This window comes from Adiantum capillus-veneris, chromosome 26 (assembly GCF_014529385.1).
Source record: "Adiantum capillus-veneris isolate H3 chromosome 26, ASM1452938v2, whole genome shotgun sequence".
Taxonomy (NCBI): Eukaryota; Viridiplantae; Streptophyta; class Polypodiopsida; order Polypodiales; family Pteridaceae; genus Adiantum; species Adiantum capillus-veneris.
Window position 1 is genome coordinate 35,993,934 of NC_140956.1, and position 14,781 is coordinate 36,008,714.

General features: G+C 40.5%; 2 protein-coding genes across 2 annotated transcripts; both read right to left on the reverse strand.

Moving 5' to 3' along the window:
* Window positions 1–11,947: 11,947 nt before the first annotated feature.
* Window positions 11,948–13,690, reverse strand: LOC147423257 (uncharacterized). Its single transcript, XM_086501465.1, has one exon. The coding sequence runs from the start codon at window positions 13,688–13,690 to the stop codon at window positions 11,948–11,950; it is 1,743 nt and encodes a 580-aa protein (XP_086357591.1).
* A 29-nt stretch (window positions 13,691–13,719) lies between these two features.
* LOC147423258 (uncharacterized) lies at window positions 13,720–14,470 on the reverse strand. The gene is made up of 2 exons (XM_086501466.1): window positions 13,826–14,470; window positions 13,720–13,725 (listed from the first exon to the last, which is right to left on the reverse strand). The coding sequence occupies exons 1-2, from the start codon at window positions 14,468–14,470 to the stop codon at window positions 13,720–13,722; spliced, it is 651 nt and encodes a 216-aa protein (XP_086357592.1).
* Window positions 14,471–14,781: the final 311 nt, after the last annotated feature.

A 14,781-nucleotide genomic window follows, 5' to 3' on the forward strand; every position in this document is an offset into this window, starting at 1 on the left:
CACTTTTTTCAACTTTTTTGCAAATGGTTCTTTTGGGAAAAGTGGTTGCCTATGTCTTAGCCACCTCCTGCTCAAATTTCAGCCAAAAATCTTGATGAGGTACATAGATCGCGATCCATGTTTGACCTCATTTTGACATGAAAGTTGGTCCCATGTTATGGTGATACTCTTCCCCAAATCTTTTTGAATTTGAACAACTTTTTCAGTGTCAAAAGTGAGTTTTTATGTCTGCCCTACGGTTTTTGGCTATTCAGCAAAATTTTGGTGTTTTGATCAACTTTTTGCAATTTTTTTCTACGATCCCTTTTGGCAAAGTTGTTCCACTAGTTATCGGGGATGTACTTGTCAAATTTCAACCCCAAATGTCAAAAGGTGCATGGATTGTGATCCATGTTTGGCATCATTTTTTCTTGAATTTTGTTATGCATGTTCTCTATTCCATGTAGAAGCCAAATCTCACCCCTTTTTAAATTTGGATCCCAAAATCTCAAGATTTGTCCAATTTTGTGTCCGAAATGCTTGTTTTGCTGTTTTTGCCCGAACAATAAATTTTGATGTGATTTTTTAGTTTTTCTTTCAAGAAAACTTGATCAGAGCAATGTCTCGTCGATGCACAATGTCACTAATCACGTTTCAACAAAAATGGTCTCTATGTTCCTCCACAAATTCTGGCCAGACTTTCCAGATTGCTTCTAGAGAGTCTGTTGATGTCCTTCATCCACAAATTTTTGAATTTGGATCACTTTTGAGGTCTCTACCATCAAATTTTCAGAATTTCAGAGGGAATTATAGCCAGGATTAAGCATAGTAGCTAAGGAATTTGGAGAATAAAGATGAGAATTAAGAAGAGCAGTAATTAAACCATGATTATCGTGATTAGGGGCTCAGAATCCTCTGATTTTTCTAATCCAATGAATCCTCAAGATGAGAATTTCGGCAGCACCTCCCTCCTTGCTTCTCCTTCAAAAACTGTGTGTGTACCAGCAGCACCTCCCCAAGGTGTGTGTAGGTGTGTGTGTGTGTGTGTGTGTACTGGGTGTGTGTGTGAGCTAACTACTTAGGTACATATATCCTTTGTCTAAAGTAAAGACATTCTTTGATATTAGAATAGTCTTTAGCTTTATGCGTCTTATTCTGCTGAACTTTGATGAGATTCTGGTGCTTGATTTATTGCTCACTAGGATTAGCAGTTGCATCATACATTGCTGCTCTCTCATCAGCTTCATCACCCACAGTTGGTTGTCTCACTGCGGCATTAGCGAAAGCTCCGCTTCCTTGTCCTATGTATCCTCTTCCTCGGCCTCCTCTTCCGTTTGGTTGACCTCGCCCATTGACGTTCAAAGGTACATTATTAGCACCAGATGTTTGGGAAATCCTTTTTGGACATCGACTTTTGTAATGTACATACTCCTGGCACTCAAAGCATCTTATATTGGGAAACTCGGTAGCTGTCGTAGTAGCTACTACCAGACGATGGTCGTATGCAGGGTTGATTGGTCTGTTACTCCAGTTGTCTAGCCTGGCCCTCTTTGACAAATAGTATTCACTATCTTGGGTAGTCCTCTGAATCTCTTTAGCTAACGGTTTGGCCCTTAGCAAGGCATCTTGCAGAGTTGCTGGCCTGAGAGCTTCTAGTCGGTTGTTCTAGTCACAGGAACCGAATAATATATATATATTTTGGGTTTCTTATGTTTGTTTGTTTTTTTTTTATTGGACCAAATCTGTGTTTTCCCCCTACCTTAAGGTCTCCAATGCAAAAACAAGCACTCAAATCGGCTTTCAAACGACCATTTTAGAGCACTTTTACCATAATCAGCACAATTCCGCCTTTTGTGTTTTTGAGCACATTTTCATGTCAAAATTGCTCTAGATCAACATCAGATGTGTCCTACACTACCTAAAGTCCTACTTTGGATGGTTGAATGGTTGTTTTTTCTTTCTGGAAAGCAAACAGCCTCCTGCTTACCTTTTGCGTTTTTCTTTGCGTTTTTTTCTCTTTCAAGTTCTTCACAACCGTAAGTCACAACCAAACACACAAACCATAAAACATAATCTAAACACACAACAAAATAATATAACCATACCTCAACCTCATGGTGGACCACCTCGGCGAGACGCACGCTCCCTGGCTATCCCTCAGTTAAGAGATCCGCTCTCTGACTTCCCACTAAGAAGGCAAATGGTGACAACACTCTAGAAAACTCTAGAGAAATGCTATACTATCAAACACGAGTGATGTGGTCTACACTAGTTTAGGCGCTTCATCCCCGGCAACGACGCCAATGTTAGCGGGTACGCCGCGATCGACGATGGAGCACAACGAGAACACAGACCAACAAACTGTCAATCCGAGGACGTAGCTGACCCGACTAGGGCATGGAGGCAATCTCTGGATTGTCAACCCTGAGCTAGACACGAACAACACTCTACACTCACTAATCCTACCACAACACTACCATAAAGCAAAGAAACAGACAACGCATCCTACGAAACACTACAAGCTCGAAACAGTCTCAAATCATATCAGAATGACTCGAAATCGGAGGGCAAGACTCACAAGGACATATCCTATATGGCCAAACACCTAAACCCTGAAAACCATAACTGTAAGACCTCTAATCGCTGTCGCGATAAACTCAAAATAGCAATTTCCAAAGTGTCCGGAACTGATCTACAAAGACATCAACATGAAGAGCTTCTCGCCCTGATTCTAACGACTACTCGATCATTCAGAACGGATGTTGTTTGAGGTACTTATGACCAAATATAGCTCGTAGTAGGCGGGCTCGCGATGTGGTCCTCGGCTTGCATTGCTTGCGTCGACGCGGAGAGATCCTCGATGCTAACACGCTCCTACTCTCATATCTGCAATGTGATTAGTATGCGCGACGGTGTGTGTGCATGAAGCTCACTAATGTGTGCTGCAGAATCCACGACTGTATATTAATTGAGATAACGTAATGTGTTTCTTACAAAGCCTTAGGTTTTAGCTTATATACCAAGCCTTCAAACCTAATGTCCGCCTAAATGACCTGAATTGTCCCTAGGCTTCTAAAAAGCTTAATTACAAGAAACTGAGTTGGCTTTACTCATTATACAAGCATCTGCGGCCAAAATACAAGTGCCGATTTAAAATATGAGGTTCCCGTAAACATTACAAAAGTGTCTGTAATGGCTCAAAATAATAATAACGGGATATTTGATGACATCCATGAACTCGTATCTTCATGTTGCAGCATCCATCTTCATCTTCATTACTTCATCACCATCTTCATGTGGAATGTTTACAGAATCTTTCAGGAATCTTAAATGGGATCTTTATGGAAACGTTGTTGAAAGGGCATCCTTTCAACAGAGATGTAAAGAGCGTAAATAACTACCAAACTCTAATGATTGGGTCTCTTACGGAAAAAAAATTTGGATGTATAATGGATGTAAAATTGAGTGATTGGGCTAAAAATAATAGCAAGCATGCAAAAGAACAAGTGGGTTTCTTTTATCGACGTCAGAGCACCGTTGGTCATCTTGTCACTCTTCGTGTTCTCATGGAGGAAAGTAGGTTGGAAGACAAAGGATTGTATTGTTGCTTTGTGGAATTCAAGAAATCCTTTGATATGATTCCACGTAATAATTTGTGGAGAAGGATGGAAGAACTCCAAGTGCCAAGTGAGTTTATGCCTACGGTCTCTCAAATTCTATGAGAGGGTGATATTTCAATTCTATGAGAGGGTGATATGTCAATTGTGCATGGGAAGAGAAATTTCAAAAAATATTGCAAGTACTATCAGGGTTAAACAAGGATGTCCGTTTTCACTAACTATGTTTGGTCTATGCATCGATCAATTGGAACAAATGGTACTTGACTTTATGCAAGAAAAAGGCATTAAAGAGGTCACTATTTACAATGCGGTAATCATGATTTTGTTTTATGTGACGATGTAGTTCTTTTAGCACACACTTTAGAGGATACACAAAAGATTATGGTTTTCCTTGACAACTTTTGCTTGATAGTGGGTTGATTGTGAATGAATCCAAAACAAAAGTTATGCTTGTGAAAATCAACCATAAGGAGAAGCCATGCAGTATGTACAACAATGAGACACTTGAAGTGTTGAGATATTTAATAACCTTGGCCTTGAGGTTTTGGTAGATCACAAGTGGAATGAATGTGCTATGCAATGTTTGGAAGCCAAGAAGAGAGCATAGTATGCATTTTTGAACATATGTAATGTGGGAATGTCAAGTGTTAAGTTCTCAAGAAGTATCTTTTTTGACACATTGGTGACATTGGTTCTTCTTTATGGAGTTGAAGTGTGGGGCGGGAGAATTTTAAAGTCTACTTGGAAAGAGTTTGAGAATGTCCAAAAGCGTTTTCTTAAAAAATTTCTCATTGTTAAGACAAAAACACCATATATGCTCCTACTTCTTGGGTCAGAATCTCTTCCAATTGAGGTTATGGACATGGAAAGGGTTGTGGAGTTTATTTTAGAAAGGGTTGTGGAGTACATGAAATGATACCTCAAAACCCCTCACATCAACTTCCTACCTTTGCATTGAGGTTATGGACATGGAAAGGGTTGTGGAGTTTATTTTAGAAAGGGTTGTGGAGTACATGAAATGATACCTCAAAACCCCTCACATCAACTTCCTACCTTTGCATGAGAAGCAAGCAAAAAAGTTTAAAAAGAAAAAACTTAGCGAGCGAACTTTGCTTTGGCCATATGGTGGGAAAAGAAAAGGGAAGCGGGGGGGAGGGGGGGGGGGGGGAGATAAGAGAACACCAAATGTGTTTCGCTTTCATTAGCTCATTAGTGGTGCAAACAAGAACGAGGATATGGGGGGGGTATAAATAGTGAGGAGTGGTGTGGCTCAAAAAACCGTAGTGGTACCATATTTGAAGAGGGAGAGGCTAACTTAAAGACAGGTTATGGCTCATCTTAAGAGGGTACTTACAAAAAAAGGGAGGGAAACGTGGAGAGTAAGGTATTTAAAGGAGTGAAAAAATAGTACAGGAAAGGGACTAGTCAACAAAGTGATTTGACTTAGCCTAGGGAATGGGTGGAGTTTAGAGGGGTTGCATACACACATGAGGCCGAAGTTAGCTGAGGTAAGGTTTTGTCAATTACGGGTGGAATTTCTTTTGGGGGGGGGGGGGGGGGGGGTGTTGATCCAGAAAAGAAGAAGGGGGTTTAGAGAGAAGGGTTCCGAGATTGGGTGCATTCATCCAACATATCAAAGGTCGAGGTAAGTGTGTGAGGTCCGTGTTGGATTTAAGCAGATTAGTGAGGGGTTGGTTAATGGAGCGAGATAAGTTGAGATGGCGGATTAGAGGTGAGAAAGGAATCTTGATGATGGTAGGAGAAGGTTTGGTACTGGACAACTTTTGAAGGAGAGAAGGTCTTAGATCGTAGGAAAGGTAGAGAAAGCAAGCTTCAACGGGAGGGAGGGATAACATTTTGCTCTAAGCCTAGTATAGAAGAGGTTATAAATAGAGATAGAGCCTGCAAGAGAGCTTTCCCTAATAATGTATCTCATAAGCTCTGAGAGAATAAAAGCGATATTTTGGTGAGTAGGATGCCAAGATTGCTAAGGGATATAGTTGTAGAAGTTTAGGTTTTTTTGGTGACAGTGGGTATCAAGGATCCCATAAGCGGCAAAAGAGGGTCCTTTGAAAAAATGGATGTCCAGAATAAAAGATTCTTGAGAGGAGATTGAAAGGGAAATTTTGATATGTTCTTGGAGAGGGTGTCCACACTTTTGGAGGAGTTTGCTTAAGCTTGAGCGAGAACCGTCCCAAATTCCAAAGGCATCATCTACAAATCTCTTGAAGTATAGAAGGGAAGGGGAAGAAAGGAGGTTCATGCCCTTCTCTAAAAAGCAAAGGAAAAGGCAAGCATACACAACCGCAAAGTTTGACCCCATAGCGGTGCCCTTAATTTGGTGCCAAAATTCTCCATTGAAAGAGAGATAATGGTGGTTTAGGATAAAAGAGGCTAAGGACAAGGTGAAGTTGACCTTCGGGGAAGGGAAGAAACCTTGGATGGAACTTTTAAGGGCAAAGAGGCCTTCGCGGATGGGGATTTACTAGGGTAGAGAGATTCAACATCAAAGGTGAAGAGGATAATATTGGGAGGAAAAGTAGTAGAAGCTAAGTCTAAAACAAGAGAGTGAGAGTCTTTAAGGTGTTGTGTTTTGGACAAAAGAATGGGGTACAGTTGTGCATGGAGCCACTTAGAGGCATTCTCCAAGATGTAACCTTTGTAAGAGAAGATGGGACGGCCTATGAGGATGGGTTTGTGGATCTTAGGTAAAAAGAAGAAAGGGCAAGGCTTGGGGTTTACAAGTGAGGAGGAGAGGATAAAGATTCTTTTTTGTAGGGAAGAAGAGGGTAATTGGTGACGATGGAGGAAAGGAGGGATTTCACAAAGGGTAAAGGAGTTGTATAGATTTTGGACTACGTGAGAGGATCCATAAGGTTACGAAAAGCTTCGTTATAGTACCAAAACGTAGAAAGGATAACTGGTCCTAGATTTTTATCTACCGGTTTGAAAATGATGTTACGATCATTTCTTAAGGATGAGATGGAATTCATTAAGAGAGGTTTAGAGTGAAAAGGAGGAAGAGAGGATAGAAGAGGTTTTAGAAGAGAAGAGATAAGACTAAAGGTTTGGTTAAGAGTTGTGGAAGGAGAGGGAGGATTCCAAAGAGGATTTGGGATAGAAAAGGGAGAGGTAGGAGGAGAGGGTTCTTTATTAAAAAACATTTTAAGTTGCAAACCCCTTTCTAAATTAGAATAAGCTTGAAGAATAGAGGAGAGGGGGGGTGGGGGAGAGGGGGGAATATAATTGAGCCCAAGGCCTACTAGCCTTTGTTCGGAGGGAGAGAGGGAACAATTAGAAAGGTTATGGAAGCAGAGGTTAGTAACCTTGTGCTCAAGGGAAAACGTGATAATTTTGCTAGGAAAGAAAAGGGAACAAACAAGGAGGAGGGGTCCAAATATGAGGAAAGAGAGGGGCTTGAGAGAAGAGCAAATGGACCCAAGTGGTAGGGTGCTCCTTCCCTACTTCTCCCTCCTCCATTGCAAGTTTTTTGAAATTTTAGGTAAGTTTTAGGTCTCTTATGGAAAATTTGTTTGGATGTATAATGGATATAAAATTGAGTGATTGGGCTAAAAATAATAGCAAGCATGCAAAAGAACAAGTGGCTTTCTATTATCGACGTCATAGCACCATTGATCATCTTGTCACTCTTCGTGTTCTCATGGAGGAAAGTAGGTTGGAAGACAAAGGATTGTATTGTTACTTTGTGGAATTCAAGAAAGCCTTTGATATGATTCCATGTAATAATTTGTGGAGAAGGATGGAAGAACTCCAAGTGCCAAGTGAATTTATGCTTACGGTCTCTCGGATTCTATGAGAGGGTGATATTTCAATTCTATGAGAGGGTGATATGTCAGTTGTGCATGGAAAGAGAAATTTCAAAAAATATTGCAAGTACTATCAGGGTTAAACAAGGATGTCCGTTTTCACTAACTCTCTTTGGCCTAAGCATCGATCAATTGGAACAAATGGTACTTGACTTTATGCAAGAAAAAGGCATTAAAGAGGTCACTATTTACAATGTAGTAATCATGATTTTGTTGTATGTGGATGATGAAGTGCTTCTAGCACACACTTTAGAGGATACACAAAAGATTATGGTTGTCCTTGACAACTTTTGCTTAATAGTGGGTTGATTGTGAATGAATCCAAAACAAAAGTTATGCTTGTGAAAATCAACCATAAGGAGAAGCCATGCAGTATGTACAACAATGAGACACTTGAAGTTGTTGAGATATTTAATAACCTTGGCCTTGAGGTTTTGGCAGATCACAAGTGGAATGAATGTGCTATGCAATGTTTGGAAGCCAAGAAAAGAGCATAATATGCATTTTTGAACATATGTAATGCGGGAAATGTCAAGTGTTAAGTTCTCAAGAAGTATCTTTTTTGACACATTGGTGACATTGGTTCTTCTTTATGGGGTTGAAGTGTGGGGCGGGAGAATTTTAAAGTCTACTTGGAAAGAGTTTGAGAATGTCCAAAAGCGTTTTCTTAAAAAATTTCTCATTGTTAAGACAAAAACACCATATATGCTCCTACTTCTTGGGTCAGAATCTCTTCCAATTGAGGTTATGGACATGGAAAGGGTTGTGGAGTACATGAAATGATACCTCAAAACCCCTCACATTAACTTCCTATCTTTGCATGGAAAGCAAGCAAAAAAAGTTCAAAAGACGCATAAAAGCAAGATCTTGAGCACGAGATGGATGCAAGACATAAAGAAGTGGTTTGGGAGATGGGATGCATTACACTTGCTACATGATGCCTCAATAGACTCCCAATTGAATGAATCTTTTCTACAACACAATGTATTATGGTTTGGGAGGAATCTGATGGGTCGTGCTTCATACATTACACAACCCATATTGCCCCCAACTACAAAACCATGTTCTTCATCACTAAAAGACAAAATTGTACTCACCCGCTTAGGCTTGAGCCTATCCCCTTGTCAACGATACACACTATCAAAGCCATTTGGCCTAGCTCCCACTCCCTTCGATGAGAGACAGGGAGTTGGGGCAATGGAGAAGAGTCAAATCGATTGTGCACATTATGCTCACTACAAGTTCAAGAGTTTGAGTACCACACACTACTAGAGTGCTCAACTTTTGATTACATTTGAACTTTCTTCCCTCAAAATTTTTAGCCATGACTTAAACCTACACACTTTCCTCTCCCAGTCACATTGTGGGCTCTCCATTGGGATTCTCATTACCACAAGTTTGGAGCATTAAGAATCACTTATCAGCCCCATATATACTACATCAATGCAACTTTGGTCCCATAGGTCATATTTGACCTCTGAGGATGATAATAAAATCTCTCTCTCTCTCTCTCTCTCTCTCTCTCTCTCTCTCTCTCTCTCTCTCGCACCCACACACACAAATTGTATGCACAAGCACACAATCAATTTGTTCAACAAATTTCAAAGCAAAGTTCCATACTACATATAGTTGAAGGAGTTAGATGTTGCTTGGGACGGGTCAGTTGAGCCTCACAAGCCATTTCAAATAATGTCAACTTACTTGTAAATTATGATGATTGTGAAGGTAGAGAATGGCTTAAAAGTGTAGGCAACATGCATTAGAAGTTTAGGCATGATCCAGGGTGCAATTGCCAAGAAAGGTTTGAGGAAGCTATCGTCCATGTGGAAACCTAACACTCATCATATATCAATATATGTCATCCTCGTTTCCAATCCTTTGTTGGTGCATCTACTTCTCTATCAATAGCAATTTTTTTAGGTTGATAAAATGAATTCGTATTTTCAATTAAATAAGAACTGAAAGCAACAAAACAAGAAAAGATAAACAAGGTCACTACATAGGGGCATAAGAACGTATACCCAAAGTATGATGATATGGACTCATTCTATAATAAAACCCACTTAAAAAGGTCATAGACTTATCCAAATGGAAATCATCTCATATTCTTGCATATGATGTCACTATTAGAGTAAGACGTTGGGGGGGCATGGACCTGAGGTAAGGTCTGCTAGATATGTGAGTTTAGGGGTTCCTAAAAGTGGGGTGCATGCCTATAAAAGGATACATTTGGGAGGAGATGAGCAGGGCCTAATTGCTTCTGGTCTTTTATTGGTATTAGAGCTCAAGGGGAAGGGAGGTAGGGAGAAGGCATGGAGGAGCTTGCGTATAGATGGTCTCTCTCTCTCTCTCTCTCTCTCTCTCTCTCTCTCTCTCTCATATGGCGAGTCGATGTAGCCAGATAAGCCACATGGGACAGTGCCCTTTTACACAGAGGGGGGCAAGCTCAACCTCCACAAAATCATGACCTGAGGAGTTTGAAAAGTCCTCCTAGCTATGGATAGGAATTTTGACACAACAAGCTTATCTTCCAAAATGTGCATGCAATGTCATGCGTCCATCTATCTCGCGTGATGCCTACTCAAAAGGCTACCATGGTTGAGAGCTTTCTTTTGTGTTTTTTTTCACTTATTGGGACAATGGGTGCCATGTGGCCTCCCTAAAGGCCCAAATGCATGCAAACCAAGGAGAAGGGCATGCCTTCATGAAGAGCCCATGAAACCAAGGAAAAGGTCACGCAACAACAATGGCAAGTGAGATTTGTGGAAGTAATTTCACGTAGTGATGCAAAACTGAAAAGCGTCAAAAAATTCAATCTTGAATTTGGAGCTCAATTTGAGATGCACCAGACACATGATCATGCAAAGGCACGAGCCAACATGAAGGCATAAGGGTAGGGGAAAATTGGCAGAAAGCGCTCAACCATAATCCCATCCAAAGCAGAGGAAGATCATTCAAAGGCGAAACAAAGCTAAAAAGAAAATTGCAAGTGGTAGCCCAAGTAAGGGAGCCATGACGATACCAAGAAGCACTATCAGTAGAACTCAAATCCCTTGAGCATATTTCTTTCACATGCGTTCCAAAGAATAGTTTCAGAGAAAAAAAATCCAAATATTATTGAGCAAGTACTTTCGGATGTATACCCTTTGATTTGTTAACATTTTGCAATGTACAACAAAAAAAAAAAATGAGATTATTTCCTCATGCATGCAAGGCATGCAAGGTAGGGGAAACTCTTCCAAGGCTTGCTCATTTTTCTTTACCACCATTAGGATACATGCAAGGCATGTGATCATGTTCATGCTAAAGAGCAAGGATCTATATAAGGCTACTCAAGTGCAAGGCTTGTGTATTAAGTGGTCGTAAATTTCTTTGAAATTTAGCCACATTATAGCATCATCTCAATCGTGGCATTAAAGCTTCAAATTTCCATCTCAGCCTTTGATGTGTCCTCTTGGTGTTATCAAGGGGTTTTTCCATTGGGGAAAAGCATGCTTATTTTCCTATCATTTAACATGCAACAACGGGGACAAGTCAACATAGCCCTTAGTCATCTAGGTGTGACGCATTGTTTGCTTTTTTTTGTTGAAATTTTGAGTATTATAGGAGAGACTAAATCTTTCAGGACTGCTAATAACTTGTGGAGCAACATGCGACAATTTACTTTGAGGTGAGGACTCTCGAGCCTCACTCAACAATAATGGATGCTTGTGAATGTTTAGGGAGTGTTAATATGTGGATCTTGTACAGAGATATACTTTTGAGCTGAGGACTCTCAATCAGCAATAATGGATGTATGTGAATGTTCATGTTTGAGTGCTTCTAATGTGGCCGAGATTCACCTTCGTTGAGAACTAAAATCTTTGCAAACGTTCTTGATTTGACTACAGGCTACTGCTTGAAATGTGACTGAGGTTAAACTTTGGTTGAAAACCATAATGAATGGCTAATAGTGTGTGAGGCTAACAGTATTTGAAGGTTTTCCCAAAGAATAAAACAAGCATTTGAAAGACAAAATGTAGCTGACGCATTGAAAGACAAAATGCATATGATGTAGTAAGACTTTAATAGGAAGGGGATATTGTATGAAGAAATGCTTTGTGTTGTCATAATAGATAGTAGTTGATGTTGTGTGAGAAATGGGGATGTATCATGTGTTAACATACTAACCATAAAACAAAACTTTACCCGTTGCACCCTCAATTGTTACATACAAGTACTTTTATACACCATAAAGGGCAGTTGGCATGTTAAGCATGAAACAGAAACTGATTGGTAGTACTACGATTATTGCTTTGATAGAAACTAGGTATATTGCTGCAGGAGTACAACCCCAAGATTGGGCTCACGAGTAAGAGGGATTGAGTTTTAACATGTGCTGTAAACCTTGTTGAAATACCTAACATTGATACAAAACACTGCTCCAAAAAGTTACTGCTCGCCTAGAATAGTGAAGTGCTTCAAAATTGAGCTTAAGTAACGCAGTCATTCTCGAGCTCGTTTAGCACGCAACTTTTGCATTTAATGCCGTCGCGCCAAGGCGTGATAAGGCTGATCTATCTGAAGTGGCCTCAATTGTAAGCTTTCTAATGAACCTTGTTCCCACAAGACTGATCGTAATCTTTCTTCAAAGAGCTGTTGTTGAATTTCCCAATCTTTTCTCGAAAGTTTGGCTTCCCGGGCATGGGCCTTTCTTTGTCGAGCAGCCTCTTTCTCTGCAAGTGAATGAAGTCTCTTCTTTTCTTTTTCAATGCGCTTCTCCTCTTTTGCCTTGGCTATCTCTTCTTTCTTTGCATTCTTTGCTCTCATACTTTCAATGTATTGTGTAGATGTTAAAATGAGACTATTTGTGTAGTCTACAAAACCCTCACGGTTTGCTTGACGCACACACACTTCTGACATTGGAACTCGAAGCATATCAATGATACGGTTTTGCTGAGATGTGCCTTCTTGAGTAGTTGATGTTGGACCTGCATTTGAATTTGGAAACCATGCTTCTTGATGAGCTGCTGCTATTGGAATTTGAACCACATTAGGGACACGTCTGTTTTGCGTTAGGCCTTCTTGAACAGTTGTTGTTGGAGCTGCATTTTCATTTGGAAACCTTGCTTCTTGATGGCTTGTTATTGTTGGAATTCGAGCACTATCAGTGATATGTCTGGTTTGAGGTATGCTTGCTTGAAAAGTCGAAATGGGAGCTGCATTTCTATTAGGAAATTGTGCGTCTAAAACTCTTTGTACCTGAGCTGCATTTTCATTAGAAAACCGTGCATCTTGAACTCTTTGTAGCTCTACTAGCAGAGTAGGAGAACTTACCTGGTTTTCCATGTAATTCGTGGTAATTTGGTTGGGTGTTATGTCCCAATTGCACTCGTCTTCTGTGAAGAAATGTGATTCTGAGTCGCAAGGTGTGTAGTTTGAAATTTCAGCTCCCTCCAAAAGCTGGGTGAAGCTTATTGCATGTGTCCGATTCTCTTGCTGAGAAGAAATTCTATTTTCTTTTTGGAGCTGAGATGCGAGAGTATTGAGAGCTAGTATGGCCTCAACCTCATCCTCTATGGGCTGCTCAATTGGCGTGTTGGGTACTTGTGACTCTGTCTCGTCAAGTGGACTTGTCTCCTCAACAAGGTTAATGTGATTGCAAGGCATACCTTCAAACTTAACTGCTACAAAATCTAGTGGCCATATCCCTGTTGCTCGAAACCCTGCTGTTATGTTAGCTTCCGTTAAAGATAAACTTATTGTTGTTGCCACAATAGAAGCCAGCTCTGTCTTTCTTGCTTGCTTCGAAGCTGTTCTCTGTTTCCATTTATCCCTCTCCTTTCGAAATTGCACTTTTAATGGCTTGAATACTGATACGTCCAATGGCTGAAGTTTATGTGATGTGTGGGCTTGCAGTGTGACAATATCTATGTCGCTCTCTTTTTCTTTGGCCACTACCTCAAGTGAGACATGACTTCCGTGTCCATCAAGGACCAAGAGGTGTCTGTTTTCTTTGCCTTGTAGTGAAATAGAATCATCTAAGTGTTTAAGCCATGCTTGAAACAACTCTCCTATCATCCATGCCTTTTTCTGTACAGCCATGGCGGCTCCAGGCTCACAAAACCTAATGTAGTTAGTTGTTATGCGACTGCCCTTAAAAATATAGTAAGAGGGTATTGCTTGACCAATTGCATTAACACAACACAGTACTGTCATCCACTCACGTGAATCGCATGTAACTCCATAAACTGACCTTGATCCTTTCTTGGCTAACACTTTCATACCCTTATCTCTAGATCCTTGAAATCCTGTCACGTCTGCATTCCAAATATTTGACGGTGGGTAGTTGTGTTTTGAGTAAAGCTCTTGAAGGTTTTTGTGGAATGTTTCTACTATTTTTGGCCTGAATCTGCTTGCCCTTGACTGGTCTAGGCTCTCGATAACTCGAAAAACTAGAGTTGGGTGCCGCTTGCGAAATCCATCCCACCAGCTTCTGCCTGGAATGCCATTTGAAAAAAGTGTGTTCCTTGTTTGACAAATTTCTGCAGCTTTGAGCTTTACATCTGTCACAGAAACTCCATGACTAGAGTCACACTTTAAAAAAATCCATTGGAGCAATGCTTCTTCTTCGGCGGTAGTGAGAGTGGTGGGGGGTCCTTTCCTTTTTGTTTGAGTCCTTCCCTCTTCCCAATTAGCAATTGCACCTCTGCTAATGCCAAATTGTATGGAACATTTGTTTAGAGAAAGTCCATGTTCTCGTGCATGGAGAGCTTTGGCCATATCTTCTGTTGTCCATGACAGCTTAGTGCGGGCTGTTGGCCTCTTTGGTGTATTTGGAGGATCTTCTCCTACCTCTGGAAGAGGTTGAGCTGGAGTAGTAGGTGTACTTGATCTTGACTTCTGAAATATGGCTTTTGTTATGAGAGCAAGAGGAGGATTTTTGTTTGATCTTTGATGCGATCGCTTCTTAATTCTGTTGTCTTTGCTTTCAAGTGGATGGTGTGGTTTTTTGATGCCAACCTTTTCTTTGTCTGGTGGAGTTGTGAAAGCAACCTTCTTCATGCATTGTTTGTTGGTGATAGGACGAGGCAATCGTGTACTCTTGGCTGTAGTCCTAGTACTCTTCTCTGTCGACTGCTTGTCTTGGCTCTTGGTTGCAGTCCAAGTACTCTTCTCTGTTGACTGCTGGTCTTGGCTCTTGGCTGTAGTCTTAGTACTCTTCTTTGCCATGATTTATGCACACAGATTTGATTAAGTGAGAAATGAAGAGGGATTATTAATTGAGAAAATGCACCTATGTTAGAGTACTGAAATATTCACACATTTAATGGCTATGGTTTTTTTAAAGTCATCAAAAGTTAATTTCAAGGTAA